At 30.8% G+C, this 16,514-nt stretch overlaps 1 protein-coding gene across 1 annotated transcript in view; it reads left to right on the top strand.

The window, feature by feature from the left end:
* Positions 1 to 15,588, top strand: part of LOC100161040 (nuclear receptor subfamily 2 group E member 1) — a 26,461-nt gene extending 10,873 nt beyond the window's left edge. The window contains exons 3-9 of the mRNA XM_003239985.4: positions 786 to 866; positions 942 to 1,103; positions 5,740 to 6,170; positions 7,755 to 7,871; positions 13,289 to 13,372; positions 14,093 to 14,333; positions 15,088 to 15,588. Of these exons, the coding sequence (XP_003240033.1) occupies positions 786 to 866; positions 942 to 1,103; positions 5,740 to 6,170; positions 7,755 to 7,871; positions 13,289 to 13,372; positions 14,093 to 14,333; positions 15,088 to 15,341 (1,370 nt within the window). The 3' untranslated portion in view covers positions 15,342 to 15,588. The remainder of the gene's footprint in view (positions 1 to 785; positions 867 to 941; positions 1,104 to 5,739; positions 6,171 to 7,754; positions 7,872 to 13,288; positions 13,373 to 14,092; positions 14,334 to 15,087) is intronic.
* The last annotated feature ends 926 nt before the right edge of the window (positions 15,589 to 16,514 follow it).

The following is a 16,514-nucleotide window of genomic DNA, read 5'->3' as shown; positions in this document are numbered from 1 at the left end:
TTTTTAACCACTAAAATTTCCGGAATAGTATAAAATAAATGAATGACGACAAATTAACCGACTCAATTCTAGGAAACTAAGATTGTGACGATTAACAGGAATATATTATGAAAACCAAACTTTTAAGGTATTCTAGGTATATTAATGTGTTATTCAGTATAATTTAGCAGAATAATACAAAAAAAAAAACCGATACCAAGTAATCAATTATTTGGAATAATACACGATTTCCTTTAAACAAAGCTAATTTTTGCCAACTTTTTTCTACCTTTTTAATTTAATACACATAATTAGTGCATTTCTAGTTCAGTTGCATATTTTGGAGTGTTGATGGGACAATTAAATAGCTTTAAAATAAAAAAAAATACATAAAAATGTTAAAAACTTTTGAAAATACATAAACAAATGCGTGATATGTATGATTTTGATAAAAAAAAGTTTGGCCATAATTTAAAAAATAAAAAAGTTAGACCCAATCTTTAAAGGGTATTTCTTTATCAATTTTGGTATACTTTTATATGACGTCGGCTGGTCACTTCACCCCGGAACACATTACATACATTAATATTATTTTTTTCGTACAAGGGCCTCATTTAAAACTTTGGCCCCTGGGCCTCAAAATGTCTTAATCCGGGCTTGTACATAACTAGAATATATGTATTATATATATGAAATAAGGAGATGAGTTGTATAATTTACTAGTATATACTATCTATAAGTACATAAATAACGTACATATGGGCATATTTTTGTAAATCAAAATGTATTTTTTATTCTATTAATAGGAGATCGGTTATTGGATATCCCGTGCAAAGTTTGTGGGGATAGAAGTTCTGGAAAACATTACGGCATTTACAGCTGTGACGGTAATAATTTTCCTTTGGTATTTATATACTAACAGTTTGGGACTGACAAATGCCATTGCGTGTATTGTGCTGCAGGTTGTTCCGGGTTTTTCAAAAGAAGCATCCACCGGAACCGGGTGTACACGTGCAAGGCACAAGGCGAACTCAAAGGCAGGTGCCCCATTGACAAGACCCACAGAAACCAGTGTAGGGCTTGCCGGCTCAACAAGTGTTTTCAGTCGGCGATGAACAAGGACGGTGAGTTCGTGTCAAAATTGATATTATATTATGCTCGATTCCACCCTCTGTATAGGTATATAATATATATATTTTCACCACGCGGTTCTGAAGTTTTTACAAAGCAAAATGTTTGTGTACACTTCTGTATTATGATATATAATGTATATTACATACTGTTATGTTTAAAGTACTTTATACACACATTATTGTGCACATTTTGGACAATTTTTGTTTCATTCCCCAAACAAAGTGTATTCAGTCAAAGTAATTGTTATAATATAATAGTTATTTTGTAGGAGGTTTCCTTTCTTAGGTATACAAATATATGTATATTATATACGTTTATAAACAACCGATTGAAACACCGCAGAAGCTACTTCAACGGTGTCCCAACAAAACTGTTAATATTATGCGTACTCATGATTTTGCGGTGCCATATCGTGACAGATCATAAAATCAGAAGCGCCACGTCGTGTTTGCTTAGTATTTAATGTTCGGGGAAACGCATTTTGGTTTTGAATTCATTTCACGAAACATATTATACAAAATATATTATGAATATATGAAATGAGTGCCTATAATATATACAATATACATTATACATACATAGGACCATACTAAAATAATGTAGATACGAGTAGGCATGTATGATAGAGTTTTCTAACATAGTGAATGGGGAAAATTCTGTTTGACAATATTTTCTGTTTATCTAAATATTTCTAAGAACTAAATTTATTTAATTCTATTTAACGAATTTCTCTATACATTTATCTGATACAATTTGTTATTTGTTACCCACGAGACTACGTAGTAATATGTAGTATGCAAGTTTCACTGTATATGTCTGTATGTGAATGTAATACAATTATGCAGTGATGGAACTATATAAATAACTATACCTAGTTGTTATGTGATTTTACAATGATAAAAGATAATTGATTAAATATAGTTAATAGTTACTACAATTTACAAAAATGTGCATGTAGTCGTATAGATAATTATATTATTTTAATTTGTTGTGTATATACTAAGAAACTTATAGCTTCCAACATCGGCGTGTAAGAACGTCAGTACTCAGACACTCAGTACTCACTCATCCAGTGATCTATTATATTTTAAAATAATATATTAAGTTATAAATTATGTTTCTTATAAAGTTTTTTAAATAATTTCATATTTTTAGAGATGACAAAAAATAAAATAATATAATAAATATTATGTGTTATACCTCGATTATTTATATCTATTGACTATTTGCAGGGACATTACTATAAAATATAAACTACATAGTACAACATTAAAAAATATTATAATACCATAATGGGTTGTCCAAAAATTATATTGGTTTTAATTTAAATATTATAATTGACAATTGTTTTAATGTATATAACATATCTATAATATATTTTATAACAATATACATTATACATGTTAAATTGGTTGATATCAACTAACAACCATATGTACTGCAGAAAATGGCCGGACCCATATAGAATAAGAAGGTGATAAAGATACTATAATAATTTAACGTCGAATTTCGACGTGTAAACCGACGGCTTTGACCGTTTGTATTCCTCGCCGTTTTGTACACTCGACCGCTATCCGCTGCTCGTTAAGGGCTGACTAAAGATTTTCTTGCATCTTTTTTTTTTCGTTCGTCTAATTTCTCTGGTGTTGAATAATGACCCACCCCCAAACAAAATGCCTAGTTTATAATGTCGTTAACGTGAAGTCTTCAATCACGCCAAGCAAAACCTCTTTCTTAACTCTATCTCCTCGCTCTTTAATTCTTTTTCTCCTTACCCTTCTCAGCCTTTGATAAATGAACCACGTTTTGTGCAAAAAGCTACCGCTCCAACACAGCGTAGCCAATTTTCGGTCTTCATTGAAAATTCTACAGCTATTCGCGCACCCCTCCGTAAATAATATATCCCTTTCACGCCTCTCCAATCATGTGTGTGTGTGTGTGTGTGTGTGTGTGTGTGTCTGAATGTTGTATCTGGCGACTGCTGGCTGGGATATATACGTGTGAGTTTTTGACAGCTGATAGCTGGATTAACTGACTTACCAACGGAAAAACAAGTGTAAAATAGACAGAAGGGGGTCGATGACTTGATGCAATTCAAATGTGCAATTCGGAAAACGATAGCCATTTAAATAAATATATAAGGAGTGGTTTCCTTTCCGCACTCAATCGAAGTAACGACGAAAGAACAAGACGTATGTGTACAGCAAATAAATGCATGTGTCCTACAATATTTGCGCGATCGTTATAACTTATAAATTATAATGCATGTAGCATGTATCCCTATATGCAATTGCAAAATGTATACGTTTGTTCAAAGCATAAATATAATAAAATAATATATTATAATATTATATTATACCATCAATTATATGCGGTTGTGATATATAAGTTTTCGGAGTATACCTGCCTAGCGTTGGTATTTAAGAATAATTTGAATATTATTTGATATAATACAAGTACAACCAACTGTTTTTGATAATATCAATAAAAAACGTTTTTTTTTTAAATACTTATATAAATAGTTTTACTATTAAAAAAACAAGTTTGGTCGTACAGCCGTACAGGTACATATAACATGTATTTACAAAAAAAATATTGTAAATGTAAACTGTCAAAAATATTACTGTGCATAATATACTAATTTAAAAACACAGGATAATATTGTTAGGTACTCTAATAACTAAGACATTTTGATAGTTTATAGTAATAATTTAGAATTTTATTGCAATTATATTGATAAAAACGTATTGTGCCTTATTTTGTACTTGCACATTTAGATTTTACACGTATACATGTATAATATAATAACTATGTATATTGTATATACAACATACGTACAACCAACAACCTATACAGGAGTGATCTAAAATATTTTTTAGAGGGCTGTATATGTTTAGAAATAAGTTGTTTCGACCAAAAACCAATTGAATAAAATGCCCGTATGTCTGGGGATCGTTAGCTAAAACAACAAAAATGTTCGTTTTGAATATTCAAGGATCAAAAAGGTACAGCGTAGCCGGGATTATTTGATAAAAAAAAGAAAAAAAATACATAAAAAGAAGGGTTTATTTCATACGGGTTGTTTTCTTGAGTTAAACATAAAAATAAATCATCTGGGCTATACGTCATATTCTCGGATTTCGTTTAGCGTAACAAATTTGCAAAATCACAAAGTTTCTTATGTTACAAGCTTCCATGAACCAGATGGTGAAATGCAGGGAATTTAATTTTGATTAAAAAAAAATAATAATACTAATAATAAAAACAATAATAAAAACAAAAATAATTAATATTAACGGGAAATTATTCATGATAATAAATAATAATAAAATAAGGTATTTGAATATACAACTAGCAAGAAGATTGATGTGCAGGGCGCCTCCCAGGGAATTCCAGGTGATTTAGATGATATTATATCGATACAGGTACACTCACTGTATTATTGTTGTGTATGTTAACAAAAGAATTGGGGCGACAATGGGAACTATAAACGGGGAGACAGTTTTCAATCAGCAGTAAATATCCGTGAACAATTGAACAACCCTCGAACATAATATCAGCGTGTATAGTTATCAATTTAAATGTGTAATCCGATGATGAATTATTATCATTGCTTCCAGGTATTTGAATATCATAAATTGAGTTTAAATGAACATTTTTACAAAATGTTTTTTCACTCCAGTCCGATTTTATAAAAAAAAGTGTAAAAATAAATAATGGTGATTTCATAAAAACAAGCTATTTGAAAAGCTTGGATTAAAAAAAATATATATTAAACCAGAACAAAAGCTATGGCACGCACAGTTTTCTGTGATTTTCGTATGGTTAAACTGCATATATAGGTATATAATATGATTGATGGAAATGAAAAATAACGTGACCGAAAAGTAATTGCGGTGACACCAGGTTTCTAAAACAAAATTCGTGAAATCAAAATTTTAAGTAAAATGGTAGGTACATAGTATTATGGAGAGCATAATGTAATTTGGATTGTGAGATAGTGGAGCTTGAAAATTATACATAGCAATGATATAGGTGCATAGGTTGAAATTGCATTGAAAAGAAAAAAGCCTAAAGCAAAATGTATTTAATAAATAGGTATTTATGTATGATAATAATTAATGCAGTATCAGGATTCACGAGCTGCAGTCGTCTTTAGACTTAAATACTTAAGTACCTACCTACCTTATACTTAATTCGTTTTCTTAGAACTATTTCTCAACACACACTGTCAAGAATATGTATGAATATTATAGTTATGGAAGATTGGCATGTTAAGTTGAAATGACGTTAGTAAGTAATTATGAATACTTAAAACTTAAAATTTCAAATTATATACACCGCAAATATAACTTTAAACTTTCGACTATTACTATAACTCGAGTGTTAATTAATAGATATGCAACAAACTGTTTTTTTTTGTCTAGATTTCCCCTTACTCCTCTGTTATTTCTTACCAATATATACTACCCCCTGTGAAATATAATATTATTGTATTATGTTATTATACGCGGCCACGCGGGGGCGGCGGGGTGATGTGCAGGGTGCGCGTAATGACGCGAGACTTTATTGTTATGATACACATTATCATAACGTTTTAACATTACAATATGTATATATATATAGCGGTTCAACACGAGCGAGGACCACGCAAACCAAAGTTGCACCATCACCACCACCATCATCATCACCACCCGATGAAGGACTCGCCGCAGCCCGCCGTCAACCACCAGCGGCCACCCGGCCAAATCCCGCTGACCGCCGACCACAGCAACATGATCCAAAAGACGTCTTCAGCTTACCCGAAAACGCCGATGGACACGACTCTGCCATCCATGCCACCTGCGCCGCCGTCGCAGCAACACCACCATCATCTACAGCAACAGCAACAGCAGCAACAACAGCCGCCGCCGCTTCCGCAGCAACAGCAGCAGCCGCCACCACCGCCCACGGTTTTGCCGCCCACGCCGCCGCAGGGACACGTTTTCTTGGGACAACAACAGCCCCCGCCGCCACCCGGGCTCTTGCAGATACTCATGTCGGCTGAAAAATGTCAGGTAAGCGAAATCGTCATGTCTTTGTTTAATATCTAATATACCTAATAATTATAATACATATTAGATAATAATTTTATCCAGTAACCCCACCTTCAAAGTTATAGGCCTTAAGTTAGGACTACGAAAACTTTTACATACAACCTTTACATTATATTCAGCCTATGGAGGGGGCGATTGGTCAGCTCGATCCCCCCATAAATACGCCACTGAGGTATATACAAAAAAGCCGCGGGAGGCGCAAGGTGCTACACATTTGCATTTCGAGTGTTGAAACTATAATAGAAATATTTGGTTAGGAAGGTATACACTGCACGTACGCATTGCACACTGCAAATAATAAGGACACGTGTAATACATACTGCAGCCGCTGAAGGAGTGTGTGTCGTCCTGCAGATATAACACACACTGTGCGGCAGCGCGGCGAGAGGACCGGTAGTGAGCGGAGGATATGATGCTGCGGCGGCCGTGGCGGAAGAGTGCGCACTCGCGCGATGAGTCAGCCCCCCTCCCTCCCCCGCGCGTGGACGTTTTGATGTGAGAACCGGACCACATGGTCCTCGTGGGTTTTAGCAGCAATCGAACCCTTTGTTCGTGGACGTCAAAGACGCCCTCTGGCTTTACCGTATTATACGTTTACTGCACACACGGACGCGTACGATCGTGTAAATATATGTATAAATACGTACGTACACACATATATAGGTATATGAATCATATTATGTACAACGTTGAATGTGTGTCGAGTATTTTACACATCACATTGTGTCGACCCTCGGGCTTAAGCTCGACTTTTATCGCTATTAGCATCGGTGTGCGGCGGCGGCGGCGACGTGTGATGCGATGGCGGTGACGAGGCGGCTATATTACCATATACGACTGCTCTATATTTAATATTATAATATTATATGGGTACATGTTATTTATATTCGATTTATTTATCTTTTTTTTTTTAATTTACGCCGTTGACTCGGAAAATTTTTTTCATGTCGACTTATAAGTGTGTATAAATATAATATGCGTGTTATATATTATATTATAGCTTCCCAATCCTCGTGCAGCGTATATTTATTACCAGCGTTCCGTCGTGGGGTATATGTATATATACGCAACCATAATCGCATTTTTTTTTTATTAGTATTTAGTATATATTATAAACTAAAATATTGCGACTATTAAGTACTTGCGAGTTACGAAATAGGCTCCATAATAGGAAATTAAAAATACCGGTTGCTAAAAGACACTAAAAGTAAAAACCTAAAAGCCACGATGTCAAAAATTTAATTGTTCCAAAACATTTTCAACATTATAAAAAAAAATATTCTCAATAGTTATTGGAATCTTTTTTTTTTACACAACAATTAATTGGGGTATAATTATCAATTATGATATATTATTGTATATGAGTGTTCACTGTTGCTCAACTATGTATTCAAAATAAACTCTATACACATAATTGCTATATCTACTATATGCAGGTATTTGTTTGACCGTTGCATATTATATAGTTGATGTAACATAATTCATTCGGAATTATTTTTATTTTTTAATTAATAAAAAAATTGTTTATCGTTTTCCTTCTCACAGGAATTGATATGGAGCGCAAAGATGTCTGAAGCCTCGTCACCTATTGGCATACCGCAACCGACCAGTCCTCAGAGTTCACTATCTTTGTCGTTGTCACCAACTTGGGAAGTCTTACAGGTAATTTAAATTTAAAACAATTTATCTTAATCATATAATAATTTATCTGGTTATATAACACCATTACTGCATGGTTATTATATATTTTACCAAAATGGGTTTTCGACAAAATCAATTTTGGTTTTTGGTGAAACTCTTAAACAAATTATCGTAGATATATGAATTTTTCACTGAATGTTTATATTAGCATTTTCTTTACACCGTAAAATATTCAATATTCAAAACAATTTAACTTGTTCTGAGATGCTTACGGATATTTTCAGAATTACATTTTTTTTTTGTGTCTTCTATAAATGTCAATAAAATTATATTTGTTGGCTCAAAGAGCTTGAACATTTAATACAAGATTTCTTATAATATATTCAATATTGTTACAATGGCATGTTGAACAATTTTAAAAATAGATGGTCACAATTTTTTATAAGATTTTTTATTACATTAAAAAAAATGTCTACCGGAATGTCAAATTAAATTTTTATGAGCATTCAAATTTCAAATTTTTACAATATTGGATATTTACTCGATTTCAAATGTAGAGATTTTGATAAAAAAAAGATGATAAAAAATGAATAAATAAATGTATAAATAGATCTAATTTTAGATTCTGAGTGAAACGATGAATGTATTGATTTTACAATGATGTGTGTGTGTTTTTTTTGTGTCTGTTTACATGATAAGTAGTCGAAATAAAACTTCGATTTTCAACTTCAGTATCTTCTTCGATGGAAAAGTTGTTGGTGCATTGGGCAGGTCAAAAATTCCTAATAAATTTTAAAAGTGCCCGGAAAAAAAAAAATAAAAATTAAGGAAAAACGGGAATTTTTACGCAAAATCGGTTTTTGACAAAATCGATTTTGGCTTTTGGTGTAACTTTAAAACAAATGATCGTAAATACATGACATTTTCACTGGTTGTTTATATTTCCATTTTCTATACATGATAAAATTTTCAAAATATTTTGATTTGTTTAGAACTGTTTAGGGACATTTTCAGTTTCCAATTTTATTAGTTTTTTTTTCTATGAATGTCAATAAAATTATATTTGTTGGTCCAATAAGCGTCAAAATTTAATGCAGACTCTTGATATATTGTTACAATAGCACTTGAAAAATATTATAAATATATAGCCACAATTTTTTTTTATAAGCATTTAAAGTTCGAATTTGACAAAATGTATCAAATTTAAAATTTAATAATTATTTTGTAGTTTCTAAAATGTTCAACTTTTATAGCTAAGAATTGAAAATTTAAAACAAGAGTCCACGTAACTAGGTAAATATATAAATTACTTTATTCACAATAATATCATTAAATATACATATTATATTAATATCATAGGCTGACTCGTCTAGGCTCAGAATCGTTTTTCTTATACAATGATATTTATCATTGAATTCAAATTTAACACCATCCATTACAGTGACCCACTTGTAACCTACTATACAGCAGAGCGATATACACACTTGCCCACCTTTATTTTATTTTATTACGATAAAAAATTATTTTTACGAACTTATAAAGCTATAACCTGACCATTGCAATTGCGAAGAAACTCAGTTGTCAGTTATCAGCAGGGATTACACTGCAGATATTTTCAATGGGAGGGTTACATATAAAAATTATCTGTTATACGCATATGTAATATGTATACATACATGTATTTTTTAAATGTTATCAGTTTTTATACATTTATAGGTACATATAGTAAAAATATACCTGCAATGATGGGGAGGGTAGAACATCCTCACACAGTACGCTACTGATTATTATTATATTGGTACCTATATATTTTATTATATTATAATATGTAGAATTGCATACTTATAGTCTTAGCAGTGGCGTAGTCAGGTTTTTTTTTCGTGGGGGAGGGGCCTGATCAACTTTTACACTTTTGCACACTAAATACGTACTAGCACAGATAGATAAAGTATAAATATATAATAGCTGAAAAGTGTTAATACTTAAAGTACATTTTTAAATATTTTAAATACAATTTAAGACTTTTTGAGCGACTATCATAGACCATTAAAATAATTTTTAATTTTCTTAACATCTCGGGGTTGGGGGCTGCAGCCCTCTCAGCCCCGCCCCTGGCTACGCCACTGAGTCTTACTAAGCAGCTAGTACCTATATATAATAAATTTATAAAACCTATTATTTTTTTTTTACAACAAGGCGTTATAGCATTGTTTATACATTATAGCATGGCGTCATATTATAGTATGCTGCAGTCTATCTATATTTTTCTTCAAGTAATTATTCAAGTGGTATCCCTTTTTACAAACTTATGTTTGAAGTACTATTAAATAATAGTAAGTAGGTTATACCATTCCAAACGTCATATACTCAATCGTAATATTACAATCATCAACATCGCATACGATGAAATATTACTTTTATGTATTATTTTAACCTTTTTATATTTTGAAACTTATAATAATATAGGTAGTTTATATTATAGTACTAGTATTTATTATTATGCAGTAAATCGTTAGACACCTATTAAATTATAATAGTCATCATAATTTATTAATCAATATCTAAAGTGTCTAATATTCCGTTGTTATAATACATTTAATAGGTAGGTATCTAGGTGAATTCAATAGTTACTTGTTAACAAATTGACTTTATACATATCAAGTATAATACATTGTGTATTTGTATAAAATTTTAAATTGTAACAAATTTTTATTTGTTCAGGATTTGACAAATCAGACAAATCAGTCTATAAATATTGACAGAATTCTATTGCACTTTCGTTAATAGATGTACCTAATATTGACATTGGCTATAATATACACTGTATACTGTATAGCCTGTAGGTCTGTAGATAACTGACATTTCAACACATCGGGTCGATTGTATACGCACTGGGGCAAGAGATTATATTTTATACGCGAGGGTTGACTTTTTGACTGCCCGCCTACTTTCCTGCGGGTGGCAAAAGGTGTGCCCCTTTATCCAATCGCTTGTGATTGAAGATTAAAAATGGCGACCCAGTACGAATACATTTAATAAATACTTATATTTATATATTTATATTTATACAATGTATGTCCGTGTTAATGTGTTATAATAATGTTTTGTGAAGAAAAAAGATTTTTGTTTTACTGTTTTAGATTCTGAGTGAAACGATGAATGTATTGATTTTACAATGATGTGTGTTTTTATTTTTATTTTTGTGTCTGTCATCACCTTTTAGGACAGTAAAAATGCTTCGATTTTCTTCAACAGTATCTTGTTTGATGGGAAAGTGAATCTAGTTGGTGTATTCGGGTGGTTAAAATTTGAAATTTCCAATAGTTTTCAAATGCGCCGTGAAAAACAAAAGAAAAATTAAGGAAAAACGAGAATTTTTACGCAAAATCTGTTTTCGAGAAAATTTATTTTGTTTTTTGGTGTGACTTTAAAACGAATGACTGTAAATACATGAAATTTTCACTGGTTGTTTATACTTCCATTTTCTATACATGATAAAACTTTCAAAATATTTTGATTTGTTTTGAACTGTTTAGGGACATTTTCAGTTTCCAATTTTATTAGTTTTTTTTCTATGAATGTCAATAAAACTTTATTGTCGAGTAAAAATACTTGAACATTTAATACATGCTCTACTATATGTACAATGACATTTTAAAAACATTAAAAATCCATATTCACAGTTTTTTTTTATTAGCATTTAAAGTTCAAAAATTGAGAAAATATGTAAAAATCACGAAAATTAGCAAATTATTTCGAGTTAAGAATTCGTAAAAATTCTTCTTTTTAAATCTAAGATTTGAAAATGTATTACAAGATTTCATATAATATTGTCTACCTTTATCAAAAAAAAAAAAATGTCTACAAGAGAGTCAAATTAAATTTTTATTGGTTTGAAATTTATATTTTTACAACATTTGATATTCACTTGATTTCTTACGTAACGATTTTCTTATTTTGTTGTAATTAAAAAACGAATGACTGTAGAAACTTGAAAATTTCACTGAATGTTTATATTAGCATTTTCTATATACGATAAAATGTTGAAAATAATTTGACTCTTTTTGAGCTGTTGACGGACATTGTAAGTTTTCAATTTTTTTAGTTTTTTTTTCTATAAATATCAATAAAGTTTTATCTATTGGGTCAAAAAGTGTAAAAAATTAATACAAGGCTCCTGATACATTGTTACAATAGCAGTTGAAAAATATTAAAAATACATAGGCACAATTTTTTTTTATAAGCATTTAAAGATCGAATTTTGACAACATTTATCAAATTTAAAATTGAATAATTATTTTTTAGTTAATAATTTATAAAATGCTCAATTTTTATATCTAAGGCTTGAAAATTTATAACAAGATTCCACGTAAATGTTTAATTCTGTTACCAAAAATTCTAAGAAATTCATAAGCCCAGTTTATTTTTATAGTAATTTAAATTCAAATTTGGACGAAATCACATATTATAAAACCTGGAATAACTATTTTAGTAATTTTGCTGTGATTGCAATGATTGTATAATATTATTTGTGGGTACTTGAAACTTCTTAAGTATACTATTATATATCTATGATGATAGTAACGCGGTTTGTTGTTGATGTATTACGCGTTACCTGATGGATATTGTGATGTGATTAATTTGGAATTTATTATTGATACCTATTATAGGTCAATTTTTTTTTTAATACTATAGATAAGTATACCTATAATAGGTATGTCTAATACCTAGACTGACAAACCGTCTCCGCTCAGAATCGTTTTTCTTATACAGTGATATTATATCATTGAATTCAAATTTAATTCTATCCATTATACAGTGTCCCACTTGTAACCTGCTGTACAGCAGAGTGACATCCACTAACCCACCTTTTTATATTCAAGTTTTCTATAATAAAATGTAATTGACAGAAATAAGAAAAACTGGTATCGGACGAAAAAAATAAAGTCATTGCCACAGTAAAAGATTTTAAATTTAATTTAATTTATAATGTGCAAAGTTTTAATAGTTTGAAAAAATTCTTGAAATATTAAATTTTGTTGGCATCTAGATATATAGCTATACTATATTATATATTAAGTTGAACTTGTTTAGAGTTAAAGCATATATACGGTATAATTTTATACATATTATAGTTCATCGGATATTCGGATACTTTAGTTTCTACAGTTTTAGCTATAAGTTATAAATACTTATATTTGGAGGTTTCGAAACTTCTATACGCACCTACATAATATATAATGTTTCTATTTGGAATTTAAATGTTTATTATTATTATAAATATTAATGACATTTATCTTATTAGCAGCCATCGTACATGAGTGTGAAACAATATAAGACACCGAAATTTTTTAATGTAAATTTATTAAATAAACACGAAATAGTTTAATTTTAGAAATGATTTAGTATTTAACAATAAATTGTTCTTTGTGTTACAGGAGACCACAGCTCGATTACTCTTCATGGCTGTTAGATGGGTCAGATGCTTGGCTCCGTTTCAGACCCTTTCCAAACATGACCAGGTAATAACTAACAATAATATATAAATACATATATAGTATATTGCCAGGATTGGTAATCATAGTCAATTATCTTCATAGTATTTACAGTTAATACTTAATATAGGCTATATAGACATAAAGGTATAGATAACACTTTTATATTATACCTACTGCAGTGGTAATATAGCACGTGTGTGCAGCACTAGCTATACCTGTATATATTATTATATTAAGTGCACTCAATATTTTGGGGGCTATAAAGTCTCTGCTTCAATTATTTTTTTATACCTACACTATTTTTTTTTTGTTTTGACGCATTATAAATACCTAAAAAAGTAAAACCACCTTTTTTCGTACAATATACACCTCAGTTTTTTTGCCGCAGATCTCATCTCCATCAATCAAATATAATATTTTTGTATATACGCCACACTGAATACTGATATATCAGTACAGCCTAACATTAACATACCTATAATAAAGGTCCTATATAGACTAAAATTAATTTGTTTCTTATAGTTTGAAACAAAACCATATGTGACTACACCTACAGATTATATGTGATTGTTTTAACTGCTGCACTCCCCCCTCCCAACGCCCCATAATACATTTTCTAGCTACGCCCTTGTATTAACTTAATATTTTGTTTTCTTATGTTTCAACTTTACGTAGGTATAATAATAACTAGTAATATAGACACTCGCATTTTAAAATTCTGATTTTGTTTTATCTGTAACACAGTTGCTACTGTTACAAGAGTCGTGGAAAGAACTGTTCCTGTTACATTTGGCTCAGTGGTCCATTCCTTGGGACCTATCGCCACTATTAAACTCAGAGAAGGCTCGCGAAAGGCTGCCAGCAGACGATACAAAAGTCAACAATGAAATGAAAATTATACAAGAGATATTGGCACGTTTTCGACAACTGTCACCCGATGGCAGCGAGTGCGGTTGCATGAAAGCGGTTATTCTATTCACCCCAGGTGAGTGGTGAATTTCTATATGGTGAATGTTAATCAACATTCGACGTTAAAACGTTTATTGTTTCAAAAATATTTTATAGAAAATATTGTTTACCTATAATAATATATTATACAAATATAAAATTATTATTTCTTCATACAAGTAAACACAATAAATTATTAAAAAAAAAATAAAAGTAAATTATTGTTATTAAATTTTGTTATTCGCAGTATAAAAAACCCATCACATATAGGTACAGTAATCCCTCGTTATCCGCGGTTTCGATTATACGTGGTTGGGTCCACGATAACAAATTATTAATGCGATTGCGATTGCGATAACGTTTTACCGTTATTACACGAACACTGTAGAAATTTATTTTTGACAATTGTAGATAATTGTTGTTATATCGCTATAGGTAGAACACATATACATTATACATACATATATGTACTTATGGGTTTATGACAACCACTGATCTCGTTATCCGCGGTTTCGCTATCCGCGCAGGTTTGCTGGAACGTAACCTTCGCGGGTAACGAGGGATTACTGTATATCAATTCTGATAAAACGTTATGAATGATAATATACCTACATCAGACATCTCATAATCTTAAGTCTTAAGACATATAATATTATATATTTAAAAGAAACTATTATCATAGAACAATATATATTATTATATATATAGGCATAGGCACATATATGTTTCTGTTTATATTTTTTTTTCACCGCCAACAAAATTCATTAACTAAAAAATATATTTTTGTGTAGAAACACCGGGCTTGATCGACGCGCAACCGGTGGAAATGCTTCAAGACCAGGCGCAGTGCATATTGGGCGATTACGTGCGAGGCCGGTACTCGAGACAGCCCACAAGGTTCGGACGGCTGTTGCTAATGTTGCCCAATCTGCGGGCAGTCCGGCAGGCGACCATCGAGAGGCTGTTCTTCAAGGAAACCATTGGCGACATACCCATACAGAGACTTCTAGGTGACATGTATCACATGGAAAAGTCGTACGCGTAGTTAACCAAACATAATATAAATATTTATATGTGTGTAATATATTATAATTTATAATACAGTGAAATTTCCATATAACCATCTTCCATTTAACAAAACGTTCAGTTTAACGAAACATTTTTGAGAACCAAACCAAATTGAACCTAGTTTATATTTAATTTTATCTACCGAAATTCTCTATAGCTATATATAATACGAATTTTTCTATTGCCCGTGAGACTTGGTAATAACTAATATACCTATGGAAGTTTTACTATATTACACTATTACATAGTGCTTTATTGAACTAGTCTAAGTCTAAATATATATATATAATATTGTAATATAATAGCATATAGTGTTATTGATATAGGTACTATAGTCCTGCAAATATATCAACAAGATCCGTACCTATATGATACACTATATTTTAGGCGTACTTTGTGCAATTTTATTAATTATATACTTACGCTTTTAAATGTATTGGATACTGTGTATATAGGAATATTGAAGGATAATGTCCAAGTATTCAACTCACAAAGTGGGGGGCTGTTATGAATATTTTCGAATTTTATTACACTAGATTTCTAAAATACCTACTTCAATTTATTGATTAAGACCTCGCAATTAATTAAAATATATTATAAGTGTTAACATAGGTACATGTTTTCAGTTTACATAGGTACAGTATACACTATGCGGTATACCTATATTGAAATTTGATACTGGTACGTACCAAAATACCAGTGTTACATTTCCGAAACATTCTAGAATACCGTAAAATAATACATCGTAATAACGATACACTGCACCGTAATCAGTGCTCGACTTGGGGGGGGACGCAGGGGGACGGAGTACCCCAACTAATTTTTCAGAAATTTTAGCGTACCCCTACTCTCATTTTGAAGAGGCACGCACGGGACGCTGCATCATTCTGCATTTTTATCAAAATGCACGTGATCAAATCATAATTTTTCTTACCATAGATTTAATAATTATTTATATATTTTGTATTATTATTTAAGATAATAAAGAACAAACCTATGATAAATTATGGAACTATTTAAATAAATAGGTAGTTAAAATGAATTGTTTTTATTTAGTTACTTTTGAGTTTGTTATTATATTTTATAAGTTGTAACAAAAATATACAATATATTTTTATGTGATTTTTAGAGTGGGTAATAGGGGGGTGTG

This window comes from Acyrthosiphon pisum, chromosome A2 (genome assembly GCF_005508785.2).
Source record: "Acyrthosiphon pisum isolate AL4f chromosome A2, pea_aphid_22Mar2018_4r6ur, whole genome shotgun sequence".
NCBI classification, from domain to species: domain Eukaryota; kingdom Metazoa; phylum Arthropoda; class Insecta; order Hemiptera; family Aphididae; genus Acyrthosiphon; species Acyrthosiphon pisum.
The sequence above is the reverse complement of the archived record's forward strand: the minus strand, read 5'-3'. Positions and strand labels throughout refer to the sequence as shown.